Source organism: Brachycentrus maculatus, unplaced genomic scaffold (genome assembly GCF_059751285.1).
Source record: "Brachycentrus maculatus isolate JH-2025_06_01 unplaced genomic scaffold, ASM5975128v1 h1tg001510l, whole genome shotgun sequence".
NCBI classification, from domain to species: Eukaryota; Metazoa; Arthropoda; class Insecta; order Trichoptera; family Brachycentridae; genus Brachycentrus; species Brachycentrus maculatus.
The window spans coordinates 9,225-26,445 of record NW_028282144.1 but is presented as its reverse complement, the minus strand read 5'-3'; the positions used below and the strand labels follow the sequence as shown (position 1 = coordinate 26,445).

The window sequence follows — 17,221 nt, the reverse complement described above, 5'->3', positions numbered from 1 at the left end:
AGTATCATAGACTCTGAAATATAACCTTATTTTTATGAAAGAATGAGATAATTTTCAGGAGATTGAAAGATGAGAAGCCAGTTCATGCTGATTATGGAATGCTATTCAATTTCATCAGCCTGTTGTCTAAATATCTTAATTAGCTGATTTTGCTGATTTAGCTGATTTAGCTCGTTAGGCCTTATTGAATCTAATTATAATAATCAAAGCATAGAATTCCTGAGAATTCTCTGAAAGATATGGGACAAATCATCACACAGCTCACCTACGAAAGGAGAAATCTACCATAAATGTAATTCTTAGTCGATAAAACTCTCTCCAAAATGCAGTAATACTATGTCTCTTACAAGAACATTTCAGATTCTTTTTCAATTGATGACTCATAGTTTAAGTAGATCTTCGAGACATACCATTAAATATTCGATTTGTTGGACACCCGCAAAAACTTACTAATCGATGGGCTTGAACTATTTGCAGGGATGGCCCTCTTTTCAAAAGCCATAAAATTTGACGATAAGATATAATTCATTTTCAAGCTCTATGATTTCAATAATTTGAAAAGCCTCTCGATCACGGATCTCGAATTCATATTCATATCATGCTGTAGTGTGGCATATAAGCTACTGGGCATAAAATCTCCCTTCCAAGAATAAATCATCATGGACTTCGTACATGAAGAATTCGAAGAGAACAGAAGAATCAACATAAGTGAGATTAAAAAATGGGCAAATAAATCCGAATATGTCAAACAGTTCTTCATGGTGGTCAACAACTTTAATTCTACGAACAAGAATGTGTTTGGTAAATAGCAATCCACATTCTTTTCACAGAAAATCTACAGGACCATCAAAATGAATGCTCCAATCCAGCAAAGAGCATAGAATTCATCATAGAAATAAACCTAAGTGAGAAATTGGCTGTATAGCACGAAGAACATGTTCGAGGATAAGCAGTAACAAAACAAAAACCAATCCAAAAGCGATATTTAGCTCATAAACAATTGGGTATATGGAATCCGGTTCAAAGACCTAAAGTATTTCATTGAGTTTGTTTCTGAGGATTAAATTGTCTATTTCATATCGAAGATCGTAGTGATTCTCAATTTAAAATCAAACACACAAAGACACTATAAGGAGCATGCGAAACCGATAATCTGCCTCACAAAACACAATAATTTCATAGCGACTTCGGATAGCTCTGAGGAAGATCTCTCTGACAATGATTTTTCAGAGATCAGAGTTTGGAATTTTACAAGTCTGAAGACTTTGGCGATAATAAAGGGCGCTAATAAAAAAGGCATACATCTTCTGAAATTCAGTTCAGCTGGGAATTACTTAATTACATGTGGAAACATGGTTAACTCGCCAGTGTTGATCTATGATACAACTAAAAACTTCGAGCTGATCTATTCCACAAACTGCCAGTTTCCGACTGTCTAAATTACGACTCTCCTCCCAATTTCATTGCGGAAATCTAATGATTTTATCATTGCATCCCTATATACCCTGAAATGCTTCGAAGTGCAGTACAAGAACGGAGTGCCTGTGATCAAGGAGTACGATATCTACAAATCGCATAAGGACTCCTTTTTGGAGAGCATTGACTATTTATCCCCGATAACTTGCTGTTCTGCAATCGAAATGAATAAGAATATTAAGTCCTTGCACGCCTATGACAACCTGACTGAGAAACTTATTATCACGGGGCATGAAGATGGAGAAATCAATGTTTGGTCCTTTCACGAGAAGATGTTCCTGTATCAGCTGGGGTGCGAGCCGGATGAGATCACTCAGATTATACCTCATAAGAATACCCTCCTTATTAGCACCAACTCCAGCTTTCTCAGTTTCTGGCACATTGACCTATCCCAGAAAGTTAAGCGATAAGTAGTTGATATCACTTCGCTGGAAATCGATATTGCCTCATACGAGGTGGCCAGCATTGTTAGAGATCTCGAAGACGGGTATCTGGTCACCACCATCAACGGAGATTTCTTCCGGCTAGCAAAACAAAGAAGAAAGGATAAAAGCTTTCGGAATCAGCTGCTTGGGTCTTCATATCAAGGCAATCTGATTAGAAGCATCTTGTCCATATCGAATGGTATCATCTCCCATCAGCTCATGGAAAGGACAGATGGCCAGAATATTCTGCTCTATGCCACCGATGCAGGAAGCATTCATATCATTAATGTCAAGCTGCATACTCTTTTGATGACTTGGAAAGTAGGAGAACCAATTGTTGCATTTGATTGCTATGAGTCGAAAAGTGGAGGGATTTAAATTATAGCGGCCACAAGCGAAAAAAAGATATTCTTGAACAGCAATTTCCTGGAGCATTCTTATCGCTTCGAAATGTAAAAAAATATCAAATGCATTAAACTATGCGATGAGAATACAAGTCTATTGGCAGTGGGTCTGTAGGACTTTTCGCTACACTTCATAAATATTGCCCAGAATCAAAACAATCTGAGGGGGGCTGAAAAATCAATTAAGACCAACGAATAGCCGGACTTAATGAAAAATCTATATGAAATGTCAAGCCATTTGGGGAATAAGAAGTAGAACTATCGCTCGAGCAAAGACAAGAATTCAGAAGGAATGAAAGTGTACGCGCAGAACACAATTCAGAATACAGTAAAGAAGTTGAAACTTACGTCGATTGTGACAGAGATCGTGGTCCTCGAGAAGAAAACCATTATATTTACAACTGAAGACAACAAGCTCTTCATGCTGTCTCTAAAAGACTATTACTACAAATCTGTGAAGGAAGATAACCCTGTTGCTCCTCAACTCATGAAAAATCCATTCATTATACTGTCCTACATAATTAAAAGAAAGAATAAGACAACCAAGATCCCCGTGATTCTTGGCTCGCACTCGAAGGTCATCATTGCGAGTGACATTAATGGTAACTTGCACGTCTGGAAAAACCAAACCCAAATCCTATGCGAAAATCAATCGAAGTACTCATGGCATTCGGGGCTTTGTAGCGAGATTTCGATAAATAAGAATTAGTCTTGTTTGTATAGTTCCGGAAAATATGATGGAATGATCATAGAAAGTGAGCTGATAAACTTCTATACTGCAGAAAAGAGTCTAATCGAGCCCGGTAAGTATCTCTGCTCTTCATTGATCAACTACTAGAGTCTGGAATAGTTTTGTGACAATTAAGCCATTTTAGATGACGAGAACCTGTAAAAGTAAATCGCATTTAGCACTTTTAATAATTAAACTACAAATGAGAGGTATGACCAGCATCTGCTCGTTCGTGGGATTTAAAATTAAATCCTAAGAAAACTATTTAAAGGAACTTACTCCGAATGGAATTCCATAAACCAACATTGTAATACAGCCAAAGCGCCAAATCTCAGCTTGAAGCTGGACCATGTTTTCGGGATATAGACCTATAACAAAAGATCGACAATCCTGGCCATTAAAAACCCTTTGCGATTGATCTACTTTGTTTCGAATGTCATAATCGTATATAATCCTCCTCAGAATAGCCAGAAGATCTATCAAGGCCATCGCTACCGAATAACTTGCATTGCGAAAGTGAACAAAGAACTCATTGCTTCAGGGTAAGCAGCCTACTAGGCGATGATCAATTTATGGAGCTACCAGACTTTATAAACTTTCCGTAGAATCTCGACTGATCATAAATGGGGGATTATCAACATTTGTTCGCTGAATGGTTTGATCCTGAGTTACGGGATTTTCAATAAGAATTTGAGAACTTATACGCTTCAAATGCACGAAGCCTTTACAGGTCGTTAAATTGCAAAAAAGACAACAAGATAGGCTCTCTATGCAATTGCAATTAATCCCCTAAAGAACAATGAGTTTGTAACTGCAAGCTCGCAAGTTCTCATATTTTGGAAGATCGGAAATGTAAATGCCAAATACTTTAAATGCAATATCGAGAAGGTAGCAGTGATCGAGACAGAGATACCTGTTACTTGCTGTTTCTATCGCATTAACGCATTCAGCTCCAATCAATTCGTCAATGGTGATTCATTCAACTCATATGAAGAATAGCTGATCGTAGGGAACTATGATGGTCAGCTAGGGGTCGTATCGAGCAAGTCGAAACTATTGATACTGAAATAGAATGCCCATTTGAAGCAGATCAACTGTATGGATATCATATCGGATGAAAATTAAGAGAAGGAGAATGATTTTGGTAGTTCTTCGGATCCCTCCTCGAGCAAGTATTTGAATAAGAATATCAAGTATATCATCACGATATCGGAAGATGAAACTATCAAAATATGGAATCGCAGGTTTTAGAATTTATACGAAAAGGAAATCCGTCTGATTGACTTCGAGGAGAGTAAAAATTTTGTTGGAGTGTCTTCGAGCTGCCATAACAAAAACTCAGATAAAATGACATAAAAGAATGTGTCGGCTCAATCGATATGTGCTTTCATCCTGTCCAACGAAAAGTAAAAGACTTCTAAGCTAATGAGCAATGGGCTGTTCATTGTGCTCGGAACTCGCAATGGGGACATTCTCGTAATGAAGGACCATGAATAATTTAATAAGCCTGAAGAAGAAGAAGGCAACAAACTGCTCAATCCGCGAGAAAAGAAATAATCAAACAGGAAAGATAAGAGTAGCATGCGGAAGAGTCTGCGCAAAAGCAGACTAAAAGACATCATGGACCCAATCAATCATTAGAACAGGCCAAGTGTTTTGTAAATAAATGTAAAGAACAATCATAACAGCCCATTCCATAAAGTAAATAAACAAGTAGAGATCAATAAAATCAGGAAATAAAAGATCAGTTTCTATCTCCTTCTGAGGAACCATTCATCGCAAAAATCGATTAGCACCAGCCCCGAATATTCCAATTCCCAATCCCAAAACAGGAAGGTGCTATTTACTCACCACCCTCGTTTTTAGCTTATTGTCACAATTTCAGAGGACCAAAACCTGCTGTTTTGGGACACCTAGAGGAATATACTCATCATGAGCCGAGCCTTGAGTTACATGGCTGAGCCCACCGCAATCAAGTTCAGCAAAGATGGCGAGATACTCATTATAGGGCATTCTGATGGATCTCTCCTCCTCCTAGATTCGACAATCTCCGACACCAACCAAGCAAAAGGAGGAGAGAAGTATGTTCTGCCCAGTCTCAGAATCCTAAAGAAAATCAAAGAAGAGAACTCCTGCGCTATCTTAAATCTGGAGGTTTCAGATTCTGGTGATCACCTGGCTGTCAGCTATAACAACCGGATGAAAAAAAACAAAGACGAAATCGCAGAGCCCTCCCATATCTCCCTCTTTGTCAACAAGTTTCGCTAGAAAAACAAAAACACAAATACAAACAACAAGCTCGAGTTCAATGGGTTGTTTGAAAAGTTCACAACCATCCCATGTCAATAAGTATAATCTCACTATGTGACTTCGCAATCCAAAAGATACGGGATGGCAGCCTATATGATGTGTTTCACATAATGCGAGGGCAAGACTTATCTGCTCTTTCACGAGCAACTCGTCGACGCGAATAATAGCAGAATTAACTGCACCAAAAAGGGAGCATACACACTCTGGGATGTCAATGCCTCGACAGTTATCGCTAATATTGACCCTTCATTTGTTTTCAATTGGAAAAAAATATGTATCCCTAACTCAATCTATGCTCGATACCAGCTCTACGGCAACATTACGAACAGAGATAATTGCAGCATTGGGAACCAATAGCTAGGAATTTCAGATCGAGGAAACTAAGATCTGCAGGCGAACACCTTGAACTTGAATGCCAATCTCCTCATTCCTTATATGTCAGCAATGCTCAATCTGCCTAACCATCTAATTCTCGGCTCAACTAATGGTGATATTCACCTCGTTCAAACTTCCTGCTTGCAATATGAAGCAATGATCGAACATTGTCCATCGAAAAGCGAGATGTTTCTGGGCAAGACCTTCCCTGCCCATTGCTCCGAAATAAACCAAATAGAACTGAACCCCTCAAAGAGTCTCATATACACAAGCAGTGTCAATGGCAAGTCGGTTTATAAATGGCATCTAGAAGGCAGCATCGGGATTGAGTATGCCTCGCTGCAGAATAAGAATTATCGGATTCCCCCTGCTTCTAAGACCAAAAACTAAAATGATAAGGCAATGCATGAATATATTATCAAGGACAATTCAGATATCTTTAATGAAGTCCCTTCATCTGAAGATATCGAGAAGTTATGTAAGCTTTACGAAACAAAGTATAATCTCAGGATGATGAAATTTCTATGGAACACTTTTGTTAAGCAGAAAGAAGACTATAAGCAGTATGTCCGCCTCATTAATGTCATTGGCCGAAAGTCTCACGATGCCCGTGCCAATTTAGTCTATGATGCTCGAAGGAGTTTAGTCTACAGTTCAGGGCACGCCATTGTCAACGTAAAGCTAAGCTAAAACTTTCAGCGATTCCCTCAATAGTTTAACTTTTTAAATGTTAGCAACGGGCAGTAAAAGTAATAAGATATCAATCTTATTCAAATCAACCGAAAACGAAATCTACTTTACTCATGCCATAAAGGAATGCGAGCAGCAATATGCGTTTGGGAAATATTCTCCAAAATCAAACTACGGACTATATAAATCTACAATCTAATTCAAATACTTTTGCTAAGAGTCTGTGATTACGATAGAAACGGTATAGTATACGGTATCAACGAGAGTAAAGAGCCGATACTTCTGATGATTTAGCTTTAATCAGAGTCTGTCTTAGGAGTCGTTAATTTCATTAACCAGCCCCTTTGGGAAATCAAGGATCTTGCATTTTATCCGGGGAAGAGTTCCAAATTTGTGACATGTGGCCTTCAATAAACTCTGAGCTGGCAATGCCTGTGTGGAAAACAATTGGTATATGAGACACTTCCTTCGCCCCTGCAAGATGGCAAGCATCAGACTATCAGCGTCTGCATTGCATTTACGAAAAAGAATAATTACTTGGTGACAGGATGTGAAGATGGGTCTCTGTTGATTTGGGGAAACAACAAAAGCATAAAAAAGTAGCATAACAACATGATTATAATCATAAAGGCCACCGAGCCGAACTTACTCTTGGCAGGGACGAAAGATGGCTATATACTGCTCTGGGTTGAGAACAATAGAAACTTGGTCTTCTCCATCAAAATATCAATCGACCAGACTCACATTCTGAAGAAAGTCTCCCCAAACACCAACAAAAACATCTCCAATGAAAATATTTAAGGCAAATCCAGTGAAACTTTTCTGCGCAAGGGCAACACCAAGGACGAAATTTAAGTTGAAAAGTTGTGCATACAGAGCCTCGACATCTGCAAAATCGGCGAAAAGGCCTAATAAAAGAAAAAAGTAACTGAAAATCTCAGAGTCAGTGAGGATAATCGTCGCAAGGCCAATACTCTCACTCCTTCCGAAATCGAGGAGGAAGAGGATGACATCGAAATGAACAGAAATAAGAAAATTAGATGGAAGATGCTGATTGGATTGGTGAATGGAGACATCTTGGAAACCGACTTCAAGAGGCAGTATGAAAATATTATTTAGTTCTAAAATACCCCACATTTGCTGTTGAGCTTCTACGATAAATAAATCCCCAAATCATTCTTCTTCTCTAAGGATGATTCATAGATTTATGAAATTACAAACAAGGGATACCTTTACTGCAGGAAAATAAATGACTTATCACTACTATTCTAACACAACTTCAATGCCAACACCATCGACATGCTGTACTCCTCCAAGAACTAAATATTCTTAGTGATCTTTGAATCGTAAATCAAAATCTTGGAATTAGTTGTCGATGAGGAAAGTGAATACCAATAGACAAGCATTAAATGCCACTCGAGTTTGCGAATAAAATACATCACGCATGCGGTTTTGAGTTCCAATGAGAAGATTCTGGGGGTTTGTCAGAAGAAGAACTCCGATGATAGCATGATAATCATTATATACGATGTGAGCAATAAGAAATAACCCAAATAGCTCTTACACTTCGATACGGACAATAACGAGCCAGTAGATTTCATCGACTTTAGCAAAAACAATAAGATTGTGATGGTGAGGACTGAAAGCGGGAAGTTATTAATTAAGGATATGTTTAAGCCCGAAAGCAAGGTGGATGAGAAGCTCATTAGATATATTTAATGGTCGGAAGCTGCCCAGAAATACTTCGACCTGAATCGAAGGCTCCTCAAGAAAATACAGAATGACTCACAATAAAATTAAACAGATGAGGAGTTCTTTAATGATGATTAAAAATATTCGTCGATCATGAAGATCTAGGAAATAGCCGACAATATATTCTTAGTTGTCGATGTCTATGGAAGTATCTAAATCTACTCGAAGTCTGCTGAGATAATTGGGCGCTCTAAACTCAGAATATCCAACTGTTCGATGGCACGGCTTAGCCATAGCAAAAGGCTGTTAGCTGTAGGTTCTGAACTCGATCGCAATATCAGCATATTCGACATATCCCTCTGCTATAAATAAATAAATAGAAAAATATGATTGTGTATTCAAAGTGCGAATGGTTTATGATGTCATATATCCTCTGTCTTACACATTCACAGAAAGTGATGCATATTCCGTATAATATATATTTAGCAATGATGTCTCGATCATCTCTTAACCTTTTACCAATACTCCTCACCCTACTCGATTTCTGGATCTGGGTTGTCTAAGGTTATAGTTTTTTATGGAGGCTGTTCCGGCTGCTTTCGGTTTTGCATTTAATTAAGGAGATATTCTTTACTCATGCTGGTTGGCTTTTATTTATCTTTCCAAAACTATCCCCCGTAGTGCTGCCTCATGAGCAACTATTTATGTTTTTTTAGGGTTTGAGGGTCCACATTCCCCTCAAACCAATTCGAAAACTATATTTATTCTCTCGCTCCCTTCGCTCTCTTTTCATACTCCCGGATCTGGCCCTCCTCAAAACCTTCCAGCTCTATTGTCTATTCTGAATTGATCTTGGCACCGTTACTATCCAGACTTGCGCCCGATTCTGAATGTTGTTTTGCATTTGGTTCTGATTCATTAGTTAAAGTCTATGCAATAAGAGTGTAATCCAACTGTGGATTCGACAGTTTGATGAAATTGAGATTAAACTGCAAGGCTTTGAGGAATCCTTTCAGATTCTACTAATCATGCATATTCTAGCGATACTTGGATAGCACTTAGTTAATTCGGGAAGTGATGACAACGCCGCGATCCGAAGGAATTTGTTTAAGGGCCTTGTTGATTGTTTGCATGGTGAGCTTGATTTACTGTTTGATATTGGCAGTTTGAATCGAGAATTTCAGGATGCTTCTGCTGACGAACATCTGTGTATGTATGGATATTTTGGAATTATATATTAATAGTGAACTTAAGTATGAACTTAAGTATGAGGTAATATAATTATTAACAGACTAACATCAAGGATTTCAAATGATAAATATTTAAAATTAAGCTTATCAATATATTTATAAGATCATGCGATTTGAATATGTTTGTTCAGTTGAATTGTCAAGGCTTACCGCCCATATATTTCAAGCTCATTTACACCTGAAACCAACTTCCCATTATCTCCGTAAGTAGCCAGCAATTCGTTTTCATAGAACTATGCCTATTGAAAGAGTTTCTGTATTTTTCGTTAAAACAACGACTTTTGGGCATCGACTTTTCTCGATTCAATATTATGCTTGATATCCTTGACAATTTATTTGGCACTCTCTGGATTTCTTTGAATAGCCTATCTCGAAGAAGCTCGCGGAATAGTGTTCGAACTTCTGAATGTTGGAATCTATGTTGGATTAATATTTTCCTCACGCATAAGGTACACATTCCGAGTCAAAGATGATTGTTGGCTTACTCTCGATTACCCTGTGAGCTTATTTTATTCAGGCTCAGAAATAACGGTTCGGGAACTGAAGATTGGCGGTCGACTCTGCTTATCAATACCTCGATTGATTTATAATTTTTTAGAGTAATCTGTAGGGTTTCTTTGAGAATCCGTGTTGATATCCTTTGTAGGGATAGCTTTTTTGGATCGAGATGAAGCCAAAGAAAGCATAGGCACTGAAAAATCTTCGTATGAGTTTCTATTCATCACTGTTAAACTTAAAATTATTATATACTTTCATACATTTACTTCATTCATCATACATGCTTGAAATCATAAAACAAATCCATCGGCTCATAATATATATTATCTGACAATTAGACTACAAATCGCATAAATAAAAGACTGCATTTTCTAAACAATACTTTTAACTATTTTGCAAATACAATATATTTATTGAAGCAGATATCCTTAATTAATGAATAAGCCAGATATCAATAAATTGATTTTCAGGCAGCTTTATTTTGATATTTTAATGTTTAGGAATCTATCATAGCTGCACTCTCTCCATGAAGAACTTGATTTTTTCAATTATCAATAATGCCTCTTCATCATTGTTCTCAAGGTCGACTTAGTCTTTGTCTGATGTGACAAGCCCCATTGCCAGCCACTGTATGGCTTCAAGGAACTCATAATAGAAGACTCCATCATCTGTCAGACTCAACTCTTCAAACAAGTCAGCGACAATGGCATCAGTATTCTTGTTGGTAAGGCCAGAGAGTTCAAGCATTGATTTAAACTATTATTTCATGATAACAAAGTTGTCTGCAGAGTTTTGAGTGCTTCTGATGGCCTGATTGACATAGGTTTCTTTGAGTTTATCACTGTTGTTTCGGAAAAAAGAAATAATCTTCGAGTTTTCTCTGAGGTTCTTCTTGAACACACTGAACTCCTCCTATTCTCCATCGACTTCGATGATCTTATCAATAACTTTGGCTACCGAAACATCAAAGGTTTCTCCTTTGACCATGAATGTCGATGTTTGGATGAACTGGATGGCTCGCAGGAGGATTGTGACAAACTGTGGAAACTTTACTGATTTTTCTTAGATATCCACGGTGTCTTTGATGTTTTTGAACTTTAAATCAGAGTTGTAAAACTCCATGAAGTTCTGGAGTCCCTCGTTATCGGCAAATATTGTATAAAACCTCAAAAAATGCATAACATGCTGGTAAGTCACTCCTAACTCTTCCTTTTTCTCCTTATTCTGATTTTATACGATGAAGTAATAGAAGAAGATTTCATAAATACTGTTGATAGACTTCTACAGTATTATTTTAAGTCGCTCGCGAGTCGATTTATCGTAGCTATTAATCATTAATTAGTCTCCGAAAGTATTCTATATTATACTCCATAACTGATCGAAAGTATAGCAACACAAAGAAGAATTTGTGTTTCTTTTTTTGGCTTACAGTTACTTTTACTGTAATGATTTTGTAATATTATCAGCGATCTTCATTTCTTCACTGACTTTTACGTTTAATTATTCGGTCGATATGAATTTGGGAGTTACGCTGAAGTTTATTTTGAAATCCTGTTTTATTTTGGCATCTTTCACTTTTTATTCGCGATAGGATGACGGATCCTTAGGATCTTTCCAGTAATAAAAAAGCTCAGGGACCACTTTGCCGAATGGAATTTTCAATTTGGTTGTAAATGTGCATGCTTTAGGTCCAATTCTGTATTAAAATAGCATTTACGGCTTTTAGGTCAGTTCAATTAGTATCGGCGATTGATACTTTTTGTCAACAAAAATATGCTTAACTTCGGGATTCATAGTGTAATCGAATGAAACTTTGAAATAGTAGTCCTTGCATCCCTCTTTATTGGGCTAAAGATTGGTTTCCAGCATGTAAACAATATTCATGTAAAATCTTTAAATTCCAAACGCATCTTTCTGCCATCCTAAGATTTCAAAATAAGTTACGTTTCTCATCCTCTGTCAAATTGTAGTTGGGCTTCCGAATTTTGACAGTCACTGTGAGGGAGTCAGCAGAAATTCCATTTTCCTCCAAAAAAACATTGATTTTGTCTTTAGGTAAAGGCTCAAAGACCATTCCCTCCTTTGATATAACTTCGAGATGAGTCGGCAGATAGTTTCCTTGAGGATATGAAATCTTGGAGAATTTCCTCGCGACATAGTGGCTCAACCAAGCCCAGTCATTGAATCCACTGCCAATACTAACTCGAAACGAATGGTTTTATATCCTGGTATTTAAATACATTTTCTATTATGCCTTTCGAATTTTAAATTACTGTAAATAATACAATGCGCAATGTTGATATATTTATTAATCAAATGAATTAATAGAGCATAGATCTCACCCCTGAGGTCTTCAAATCCTTCAAGGCCGCTAAGATATTTAAAGAGCATAGCAAGGATATCGTTGGGCTCGATTTTTCAAATGATGGATCACTGATGTATTCTGCAGATTCGACAACTCTCAATGTTTTTGAAACTCAGCAGGGCAATATTTTCAGGAAGTTACATATGAAGGTTCATGAAATAGAGCAGCTCACTCACACTCATCACAATTAGGCAATCTTAGTCGCCTCGAAAAAGGGTCATATGATATTCTACTGGTCGATCCATGAAAACAAGATTATCAGGCAGTTCACAGGCCATAAAGATACGTACCAATTTCTTCATCGATTAGAATTACCAGTCTAATCATGTGCCCAAGAGATGACACCTTCATTTCAACCAGCCAAGACAATACCCTCAGATTATGGAACCTCAACTCGGAATCACAAGTCTGCACTTATGTGCTAAATGTGGAAGAGTACAATGTGTCGGCATACCCAGTTGCGAACTTTGATCCTTCAGGCCTGGTCTTTGCTGCAGCTTGGACTGAGCAACCCAAAGATAAGGCTTATGCCCGTATTTGCTTGTTCGGGAAGGATGCTTGTGAAAGTGGCCCGTTTGCCGATTGGAAATTCGATGATTACAATGACATAAAGATATTGAAATTCAGTCCTTGCGGGAAGTTGATTTTGTTGGGAACGGCCGACAATGTTATAATCCTCTTAGACTCCTTCAAGGGCGTGGAGCAGCGCCGATTCACAAATTTTGTGAACTAATCGTCAATCATTGAGTGTTCCTTTTCCCCGGACACCAAGTACATATTTTCGGGCAGTTAAAACGGAGTGATCCATGTGTGGGACCTCGAGGGAAAATAAGTTGCACAGTTGAAGAAACACGTAGAAAAGGTACTCTTCGCTAAATTTTCACCACATCACTGCTTGCTCGCATCGGGTGGAAGAAATGTAATCTGGTGGGAACCCAGTAAAGTAGCGAACGAATGAGCGCGTGGAGTTCATGGCATGAGAATGATTATTCGAATGATAAAATTTAGTTCAACTTGCCTATATATTGTTTTTAAAGCAAGAACATTTAAAATATAAATTGCATATAAAATCAAAGTAAAATGAAGAAAATGAAGAGCATCCATCCCATACAATAACCTGCTTTCATCTCGAAATTATGGTCGTCATCATCGTTGGATTCGCTATTGTATTTTGATTATACGGCAGCTACTATTTGATGTTAATAGTCTTTAATTGCTGAATTCTAAGTGTTTTTGAGTTAGTTGCTCATGAATCTCGAGTGGCTTTCCGAATTCGCTGCAGAACATCGCAAGAGTGAAACTACAAAGATCAAAACGAGTATATTTTTGATGGCACTCATTAGTTTATGGTTTACCCTTAACTTCAAGTTTTGTAAACTATAATTTTATCAGATATCTGCCAAACAACTCCAGATAAATATAATACTATGCAACCATGATAATATGGTCGAATGTATAAGATAATTAATTAGTGCATCGTTTAAATTAATAATATCATTTAATAGGTATCGAATTGGTAGGGTAAACAAACAAATAAAGATGGAAAAATAGTTTGAAAAGTTTTACAACTAGTATAAGTAGGGTATGGTGAATCCCAGACTGGCATTTTAGAGTCGTGTCCGGAACCAGCAATTCTAGAGAGAGATGTTTGAAGGTAGATCTTCATTGGTTGTCGATTGGCAAAAGATGGCATATGCGGCTCTTGGGGTTGCTCTAGTTGCCAAAGGGGTATATTTTTGTATGAAATGATTCTGTTTAAAATTTTGTATCTAAGCAATCTAAGCTATTTCCATCACTATCAGTCACTACCACCAGAAATTCATCTCTAAGTTCATTAGCCTCAGATAATTCAGGTACTTACTATGCGAACTCTTTGCAATTCCTCACGCAGAACTCTTGAACTATTTGCGGAGAAAATCGATGTGATGAGAGAAACAAAAATATAAGTAACAGCTATGAATTACGACTCATATTCAATAAACAAATTCATATTGATTCCATACAGCACATCATTGTCATTGCAACAATTCAAACAATTAGGCTTATTATTTTATAGTCATCTCTTCAATGCCCACTTCAATGTCCATTTCAATGTCCATTCCCATTTCCTTTAAGATGGGCTTTGGTTCATATTATTTCGGCATTAATAGATGCTTGTGCACAATGCTATCTTTCTTCGAGCATTTTTAACAGAGGATTAGAAAATTCTTCCAGTTCATTGCGCATTTCTTGACGTAGCTGCATTCGTAATGGAAGCCTTTCTTGCAAAACTTGCATTTGAGCCCGGCCCCAAATTGCTTGCAATAAATGCATTTGACCTTATCGGCTTCTTTAAACACCTTTGAAATTTGTGTCGCTTCTTCTTGGCCCTCGAATTTCTCCATCAAATCATCCTCATCCTCGCTCAGGAAGACTTCATAGCACCAAAGAGCGCAGTTAAGATGCGTATACTTGTTTTTTGAAAAAGGCCCATAAATTCCTCCACAGATTAGGTTCGCCTCTGTATCCTTATTGTTCTTTTTGCAGAACGAACAGCGAACAGTTCCCTCCCCCCGGTACTTGAGGTCATCTCTTGGAATATTATCGTTGACAGAGTAATTGACAACTGAACCATTTTAATCAAACTAAAGTTCTAATTAATCACGAGGGTTAAATTACTTCTTGGCGCGCAGTTCTGCTTTGGTCTGGGCAATCAAGTAGATCTTCCTCTTTTCCTCTATGACAAAGTTAGAGACAAAATTGTAGTCATTTTAGTTATGGATTGGAATGAGAATGTCTGGAGGCTGATTGATATAAACATTTGCAAAACTCAACGAGATGTCCTTTCCTTGTGAAGGCTCATATCCGAATCTGTTCAGTATGTGCTTCTTTACTTTTTTTATTTTGTCGACATCCTCGATATCGATATCAAACTACTACACCTTCTCTTCGAGCTCGACTCGCACTGTAATAAATTCCGCCATATTTTAGATAAATACGTGAATTTAATATTAATTAATCAGTCCTTTATTCATCCGAACAAACGAATTAACAATCACTCATCTTATTCTTTTAATTTTATTCGTTTAGATTTGTATGTGATCATAATTTTAGAATGATAATATTTCTGGCAGAATTCTTTGCTTTGTTAATGCTTACTTACTAAAATTGCTTATTTTATTGTTCATTAAATAATAATCTTTGTCGCTTAGTTTTAAGACTGAGACAAGTGTTATATATAATATGATATGCAACAAGTAGCAAATAGAACATTGTAATTAATCATATAATAATCGAAGATGCACGAGAATATCGAAACAAGCAGCAGCCTCACAGACTTCGAATCCTTATTATAGAACAAATACCTAACTGTGAGCATAAACACTGATCTGCTACACTCAAACTTTGCCAAAATTGCAATGGTTCTGGACAGTCATGATAAGAAAACCAGCAAAATGCATGCCGATTTCACCAGGATCTTCCAGTCCATTGAGGAGAAAATGAGGATTGAGAGCGAGCGGACTAGCATGATGTTCACCAAAATGAACAAGCAGATTAATGAGAACTCCAACATCATGAAACTGTATGTCTCTGATATTGATCAGACCCTCCAAAAGGATAATGTCAAGATAACAAAGGTCTAACGAGATATAGATTTAGTAAAGAGTTTGGTTCATCGAGTTGACGATTGTTTAAGAGAGGATTATACCAATGCGATTGCTCAGCTTAGGGCATAAATAATTGGGCATATTCAGAGTGAACTAGAAATTTAGTAGCCTAAACAGTCAGGCAAACAAGAGAGTAAACAATAAAGTAAACAGTAGAACAAACAAGATAACAAATAGGAGCCCAAACAGTAAAATAAGCAGTAGAGCAAACAGTAGGAATCTAAAAGAAAATCGATCCTAAAATTGAAAGACTTTGCAACAACATAAAAGCATTTTTCAGACAGAATCCAGAAACTCGAGAAAACAATTCCCGAATTAATAAAGAAAATCCTCCATGAGGAGCAATAAAAAAGCAATAAAATCAGCAAGGAATAGTTTATAAACAAGGGCCTCTTGAAATAGCGGATGTTGAGGTAATAAAATAAAAAAAATAATCATCAGTCAAGCGAATCCATAAACAAACTACTCTATGGGAACTCCTCATTCAAAAATAAAGAAAACAATAAAGAGGAAGAGAGAGAAAATAAAACAGAACACTCCAAGAGACGGTAACACAATGGCCGTTCTGGAAATGGGAATGGGAATGAAAATGGGTATGTTCTCAGCCAATTCAAAAATGAGGAGATCTAGGATTGTTCATATCATGAAATACAGTTCAGGATCTCAAAGCTCGAGAGCATTATCAAATAAGAGACCATAAATGAGATCAAAAACAAGTCAGTGATAAATGAGGAAAAATGTGGGATATTAGGTCGGAAATTGGATAAAATAAGCCATGAGATTAGTTAGGTGAAAGCGAATGGGCGCAGGTTATAAGCTCAGAAAAATGATGAAAAGGCTGTTGACTAATTGAAGAACTATTTCAAATGGGTTGTGCATGGCCTTGAGGAAAAGATTGCATCAAAGTGCGATCGTTCGGACCTCTAAAGCGAGAAGAAGAAACTATATGAAAAAATGTCAATTCTCCATGAGAATCTGCTTTAGAAAGCAGAAAAGGGATAAATTCAGAAAGCCTTGGTCTTTTTGTAAAACAAAATAAAGTAAATCATTATTTTGATCGCATCCTAGCAAAGTTAGGAAAGGGATGGAGCAGTGGTCAAAACTGCGATCAAGTGTATGGTCTGCGATAAAGACTTGTAAAGCAAGAAGCTGGCATTAAAGGACAAAAACTAAGCAGATCGACAAACCAGCTATTCCAAATCTCTAACCCATCGAACAAGACAGAAATATAAGCAAAGCATTAAACAAAATGTGACCATGGGCAATTAGCAGATTTAGTTTATTTGATTGAATTAAAGAAATTATCGCAACTTAGCAATCGACGTAATTAATCATATATAAATCAGCTGTGATAAATTT

General features: G+C 37.2%; 1 protein-coding gene across 1 annotated transcript; it reads left to right on the top strand.

Annotated features, from left to right (window-relative positions):
• The first annotated feature begins 12,540 nt into the window (after window positions 1–12,540).
• Window positions 12,541–12,948, top strand: LOC148298904 (WD repeat-containing protein 82-like). Its single transcript, XM_088276548.1, has one exon. It carries the CDS (start codon window positions 12,541–12,543, stop codon window positions 12,946–12,948), a length of 408 nt encoding a protein of 135 aa, XP_088132674.1.
• The last annotated feature ends 4,273 nt before the right edge of the window (window positions 12,949–17,221 follow it).